Genomic DNA, 7,155 nt, shown 5'->3' with positions numbered 1-7,155 from the left:
TGTAAATAAGTAAAAGATTGGGGTAGTTTGTGACACTTGTGTGGTTACTATTCACTGTCACTATACCTTTTAGATATATACTAGTTGGGCGACCTGACTTTGCGCCGGTTCTTCACCCTTACATAGTTAATTATTGAGAAGGTAATTATTTATCATATTTTTTTTGTTTTATTTTCCGTTTTGTCGAGGAAGTACCCAAAATAGTTATGTGATTGATTTGTAATAAGCGTAAAAGTAATTATTCATCATTTTTTGTTTTAGTTTTCGTCTTGTTGAGCGAAAAGAACAAAATGCTCAACCAATAAAATGAGAGGTACATCAACGATTGATATAAATTATTTAATAAAATAGGAAAAACTATTTATAATACATATATATATATATATATATATATATATATATATATATATATATATATATATATATATATATATATATATATATATAACAAAAAAACAGTTATTAAAAAATGAGTTACGTGGTTAATTTGTAATGAAAGAAAAAAGTTAAATAATAATAAAGTGAAAAACTATGTGATTGATTTGGTAATAATAAAATTAATAATAGTGAGTAGTTATTGGATAGTGAAAATTGTGTAGACGATTTATAATGGATGAGAAGTTTGATGGTTAAATTATAAAATGTGAAAAGTTTGTGTTATGTTTATAAAAACTATGAAGGTAACTATTTTAAAGGGTGGGGTTGAATTGTAAAAAATAAAAAGTTTGGTGTAAGTTTGTAAAATTGTGTAGACGATTTATAATGGATGAGAAGTTTGATAGTTAAATTATAAAATGTGAAAAGTTTGTGTTATGTTTATAAAAACTATGAAGGTAATTATTTTAAAGGGTGGGGTTGAATTGTAAAAAATAAAAAATTTGATGTAAGTTTGTAAAACTTCTAAAGTCCACTATTCATTTGAACTATATCTGGTGTAAGTTTGTAAAACTTCTAAAGTCCACTATTCATTTGAATTTTTGAACTATATCTTTTAGATATAAGGTATAATATAATATAGATATAATAAAAAACTATAAAAATAAAAATTCCAAATCATTCTCAATTTTTGATCCTCAGTCTTCATCCCTATCCCAATCGCAATTGATATAATATAATCACCAGGTAATAATAATAACATAAACATCACTCAGTACAATTATTTCATTATTTGTTTCCTTCAATCAAATATTCAAATCTATGTTTTTTAATAACCGCAAACATCGATTTTTAGGGTTACTTATTCACCTATCTGTATTCCTATTATTCGATTCATTTGATTGCTTGCTTGATTGAATTGATTGATTAACTGATTGATAATTTTGATTATATGTATTATCATGCAGAGAGGATTATAAGGATGATGAGTGCAAGCATCAGGCGGAAAGTTTTGTCTCTGTGCTCGAATGCAGTTGCAAAAAATGTATGTATTAATGTATATGTATATGCTTTGATTTTATTATTATTATTATTATTATTATTATTATTATTATTATTATTATTATTATTATTACTATTACTATTACTATTACTATTACTATTACTATTACTATTACTATTGATGATCTGTTTTAGTCTTTTTTATTGTTGATTAGGTTATATAAAAATAAAAATGTGATTGCAAGATAATTTTAATGTTTGGAATGCACATTTTAAGTGCTTATGGCTTATTGGATAACATAGTTATTTTGAACACACTTTTGCATCCATAAGCTTATATGAATTTTTCATTTACATGGATACCTGCATTCTGGCGTGGTTTGGTCTGAATCTGAACTGATGATGTGTTTGTAATGGTAAAAATAAACAAGTAATTAGATTTGGATAATCAAGTAAGGAGTAGCTGTAAAGAAAACTAATTTTTGATAAGAGACTGGTCATGTTATTCGATCCCTGATTTATCAAGTAGAAATGATTATCTAAATTTACACTCATAAACACGTGCATGCATACTTATCATTCTTGTGCGAATAAATGTATGCTTATATATAATGAGTTTAAGTTGTTATTAGGGCATTGCACAATCACTAGAGAGGGCACAACCTGCTTTAGTAGGATCTGCATCACGAGGATATGTTGCCGGTATCCCGTTGCTTGAGGTAGTTCAGATGTAATTTTTTACTTTTTTTTTTGTTGGTGTATTAGTTTCTTGTGATGCAAGATTATAACTCTAAGGGTGCGTTTGATGAAACTGGATGATTAAACGACGAATGGTTTATAATATAAATGAGTCAAAGGTTCTGAATGTTTGATAATCATTTTGAATAAACAATGTGAATGATGTAAAATAACATTATTGACCTATTGCACGAATAAACAACCATTATAGTTGTTTAATAAGTGTTCTTGATATAATTTAAAGAGAGTATTACATAGAATTTAAGTGCTTAATGGTCTTTAAGAGAGTATTTCAACTCTAAATGGTTCAACACTGAGCACCATATGTCCTTCAGATGTTAGAAACAAAGAAAAAAACGTGCTGAATGTTGAATGGTTCAGCATTCAGCGCTTAACCATTCAATTAAGAGGTAATTAAACACACCATTTCTGGTCTTTTCATTTGAATTGAGTAATAACTTCTAAAAGATTAATGTGATACCGAATTACCAATCACCTGTATTATATGGAAAGCGAACTGTTTTGCTATGTTTTAAGCATACTTATATCCAAATGCTAAACTTATATGAATTTTGACTTTTTAAGAAAGTTTACAAATTCTGTTTCAATTAAATTAAGTCTCCAGCTTATGCTAAACTGATACGAGTGTCCAAAAAAAGTTAGTTCTTTAATTTATATTCGTTTATTCTATGCATAAATCATGTGATGTGCAAACATTTCACGTTCTTTATCAAAGACATCAAGTCTCCTGTCAATGTTCAGATTTCAATCATGCAAGTAAATCAAAAGATGCCTGAATATGATCTCTTACTGAAATTAAACTGCTCATTTGTACTTGCTTTCTTTCAGTTATATTTTTATTTCAAGTTTTCTATACTATTCTGACATATTAATTTACTTGTTGCTATAACATGCAATTATACCAGACTTTTGGAAGATCAAAAGGAGTACCGGAATTTCATCAAGGTATGCTTGCTCCAGATAAGCGTTAGTCCAGTAATCTAGTTCTCGTACTGAAAACTAGAGTCTGCAATTTCAATCCATTAAGTTCAAAATGAGCTGGTACGGGTTATAGTTGGACTGATCTTGAATGAGTAAGACAGGTAAATTTAAAAATGGCTAAAGAGGAAGCTAGTCCAGTTAGTAATATGGGTTGAAAGTTGACCATAGCGTTATAATGCATTATATCAAAAACTTTAGTTTACTATTGATATAATGAAGTCTTGATCGTCTCCAACATATGGAATCAAGATAAGGGGGTGTTTGGTTTGAAATATGGAATCCTTTTGGGTATGGGTTTCCCATGGGAATGGGAATGGATTTCCAAAAACATACTTGGGTTTGGATTATCCCTATATTTGTGAGTCTGATACTCATGTTATAGCGAATCCATAATTAACTCAGTCATTGGTAATTAAACCCATACCTCCAATTCTGTACGTTTTAATTAAACACACTCTAAATACGTTAGCCAAAAACTGTTTAGTGTCGATCTAACTGAGATTTAAAGCTCACGTGTTGTGTATTGCACAACTTGCTCATTTTGCTACCTCTACTGAAGGTTCGTACATGTGTTAACTTATTACTAATGTGACTCACACAATGGCAGGTGTTCCCTTTTATTCAAAATCATTGAGGTAAATATACTCTCATTCTTTATCTCCCATTCATCCATAAGAAAGTGAATGATGTACTACCTTCATTTTTCATCTTATTATTAAACTAACATCTAAAAGTAAGTTTTCTTTTATAACTTCTTTGCACAGGGATTCTGTATCATCTTTTAAAACAGATATTCCGACTCAGAAGTGGATTAGATCTTTTTCTACATACAGTGGTATGCTCTCTCGATTTTCTTCAATGATACATACGAATAACCATAAGTTTTGAAAGTAATCCAGTTTATGCTGACTGATTTTATTAGTGTTGCTCTAATGAGTTATGTCATTAGCAGATTTATTTTATTTATTTATTTATTTTTTCTGAAAATTTGGTGTTTCTAAAATGGATCTTTTTTCCGTTGTATATTAAACGTTTCTAAGTTCGACACTCATAATGCTATTATGTGCAAACAGAACCTGCTGAAATAGAGAAGGTTGGCACCTCAATCAAAAAGACGCCCAGTGGCCCTGCCTATTTCACTACTTCTGGTGCTGTGGTTGGAAGCGTTTTAAGTACTCCCATTGTGAATGCTCCACAGGTAGGTGTTTTACGTACTCTCATTGATAGCTAATTCTCTTATTTTAAATCTATTTTGTCAACCAATGATTGCTTGCAATATCCACTATGTTGTTAATAAATTTGATAATATTTGTCTGTATATATGTAAAATAGAGTTATATATTTCCTTCCTGCCATCACTTGTTTTGCATAGGTTTGTTTTAATTTGCAATTTGGAACCTGAGTATTACAATTTGGGAGTTGAATATTAGTATTTGATGTTAACAGATTGTGCATCTGATTATACTACTATATAATTGTCAAAAATTAGTTCTGTATAGTTAGTTTCGGTTAGTATCGTACCAGCTGCAGGAAATTTGATTATTTAAGGGAAAACAAAGATTACATGTTGACCTTTTTTAACCTTATTTGAAGATTTCTACTCCCATTTCACTAATTATAAGTTTATTTATTCTTCACAAAAATGTCTTCTGTGATTATGTGCTTTGTTAGTTATATGGATACATTGCCAACTCCTATATTCAGTATAAGTTTTGACATAAAACATTTTATACATCTTCGGTTGATTGATATTGCAATCCTAAAACTCTATGTAAGCTTATGTAACTCTGTGTTGCTTCACCTCTAATACTTGCATTTTTTATAATGTCACACCGTCCAAGTAAAATTTTTTATCATCAACTTCAGTCAAAACTGGCAAATTGTAAAGTGTTGCTTTGAAGTTCTGAAAACACTACTTTCCAATAAGGATGATGTTTTAATTAAGTTCTAAAATTTTAAGTTGTGAACTATTTTTTTAATGTTTGCAGGCTGCAAAACTGGGCATTGGTTCCGCAGCCACTACAACCTTCCTTCCAAATCTTGCTTTATTCTGGCATATAAATAATGGGATTGAGGAGATTCTGGCTGACTACGTTCACCATGAAATGACTCGCAGCTTGGTCCTCGTCTTAATGAGACTCTTCCTTATAGTTGCAGCTAAGGATGTTTTCGTGGCTACAAATTGAACCAACTTTTTTTGCATATCTATAGATTTGATCAACTGTAGCCACACTTATCATCTTGTTGATGCATATGTTGAAGATGTTGAAACTTGTTACTTTGTGAAAAATGCTGAATAAAGATTAGTCCTAGAAATTATATTGGTCAAAACGTGTATATTGGCAGAGACACGCTAACTCTGTGTGCCGTAGCACCCACCAATCCCACCCCGAAAGGGACCTGTGCCGGAAAAGCACCTCCTCCCAGGTACCACAGTGACGGCAAGGCGATCTTTACCCCAACTAGCTAGTCCCCCGAAGCACTTCACATATCCCCCCCCCGGAGGGGAAAATAATTCCATGCGGGGCGCCCAGACTGAGAATCGAACTTGCGCCTTTATTGGTCAAAGCTTCCCCCACTGTGGGCCCAGGGATCAAAGGCATCGGGTACCACTGAGCTGGGGTACCACTAAATTATATTACTCCTGGGCTACAATGATTCAGTTTTGAGGATTTAGTTGATGCAATTGTTTGATTGTGTGTCCTGTTCTTGTGAAAGGGTGTTTGCTTTAACTTCTGCATTGCCTTGGCAATACGCCGTATAATTTAATGACTTGATGAAGCTTAGCTCGAATATGTGGTTTTGTTGATCCGATTTAGATCCATTCTAGATGAACGGAGTTTGGTCAGATTGTCAGTTTGGGGTTAACCAAGTTATCCAGGCATTGGTCATGCCAGAGTTTGTGAATCCAAAATTGTACTTGTTTACTGTCAATCAATGAATCAAGTTTTCCCAAATTCTTGAAGGACACTCGATTAATAGAATTGACAGTATTTGTTGAAACATAATCATAGATCATAGATTATGTTTGACAGTATAATGATTGGCCAATTTAAAAGTAAATCACAAGTATATTGGATTATCTTAACATACCATACCTAGTGGCAAATCTAGGATTAGACTCGATAGGTTCTCAATTTTTTTTTTTCAAATTTAAATATAATTGAAGGGTACTATAATGGCCGTTTACCTCAAAAAACTAAAAATCCCAAAAATTATGGGGTCCTATAGGTAAATATAGTAGCGTCATATAAGTATATTTTGTAAAATTTCAAAAGTATTGGTATAATGGGACCCCGTCCCTTAAAGCATAGAATCACCCCGACCATATACGAATAGGCCTCCCTGAAACCTTGGTGATATATCCTGAAATACGCTTCCTAATTCTATTGTCCTCGCCCTGATAATGTTGGAAATGGTCATCCTCCTTGCACCAGTGGTCGGTCGCTAGCAATGATATGTATATTGGATTCGTACCTGGTATATGTAACACTTCAAAAGAATTTTTTTCATATTCGATAAACGGACACCGGTCTCAACCATATTCGTTTCAACAAGATCAAACCCATCTAGGGTTTTTTAACCAGTTAATGGAGTACAGAAAATGCTATTTGGCTGCAAACATTGTGTAAGCCCTACAAGCCGTGGTTACATGTTACCCTACACATGGCAGTGTGCATATGTGATAGATATGTCACGTAAGCCCGATATATCATCCCTAAAACATTTGGTTTGCTCATCCAAAAATGAACCGTTAACATGGTCAAACCCATGATATACAAACCTCAATACTTGCCTATAAATAGGCCATGTAATGTTCATTTTTACACACACTAATACTCATTTATCGAGACTAGTACTTTTTTGATTTAAGTAATCTTTTCTACATGACTCGCTACGCAACTTACTTGAGTTCGCTATCGAGTCGAACCCTTATATATTGATTGTTAAGCACCCTCGTGGGTTCTAATCCTGAATTCGGGACTACACGTTTCCTTAAGCGGAGAGCAAAGAATCAATTCCGAAATATTTCCCACT

General features: G+C 32.2%; 1 protein-coding gene across 3 annotated transcripts; it reads left to right on the top strand.

The window, feature by feature from the left end:
- Positions 1-1,041: 1,041 nt before the first annotated feature.
- LOC139843507 (uncharacterized) lies at positions 1,042-5,434 on the top strand. 3 transcript variants are annotated; one of them, XR_011757604.1, is made up of 9 exons: positions 1,042-1,122; positions 1,344-1,420; positions 2,010-2,096; positions 3,042-3,081; positions 3,725-3,752; positions 3,882-3,952; positions 4,191-4,315; positions 5,106-5,371; positions 5,417-5,432. XR_011757604.1 is itself a non-coding variant. In XM_071833605.1 (8 exons), exons 2-8 carry the CDS (start codon positions 1,358-1,360, stop codon positions 5,301-5,303), a joined length of 612 nt encoding a protein of 203 aa, XP_071689706.1. In that variant the 5' UTR covers positions 1,042-1,122; positions 1,344-1,357; the 3' UTR covers positions 5,304-5,434. The 3 variants fall into 3 exon arrangements, 2 of the variants coding, with proteins under 2 accessions (XP_071689706.1, XP_071689707.1); XM_071833605.1 differs by having other exon boundaries at positions 5,106-5,434; XM_071833606.1 differs by lacking the exon at positions 1,042-1,122 and adding an exon at positions 1,152-1,232 and having other exon boundaries at positions 5,106-5,434.
- Positions 5,435-7,155: the final 1,721 nt, after the last annotated feature.

The sequence above is a fragment of the Rutidosis leptorrhynchoides genome, chromosome 4 (genome assembly GCF_046630445.1).
Source record: "Rutidosis leptorrhynchoides isolate AG116_Rl617_1_P2 chromosome 4, CSIRO_AGI_Rlap_v1, whole genome shotgun sequence".
NCBI lineage: Eukaryota > Viridiplantae > Streptophyta > Magnoliopsida > Asterales > Asteraceae > Rutidosis > Rutidosis leptorrhynchoides.
Note: the sequence above shows the minus strand (reverse complement) of the source record. Positions and strands in the feature narration are given on the sequence as shown.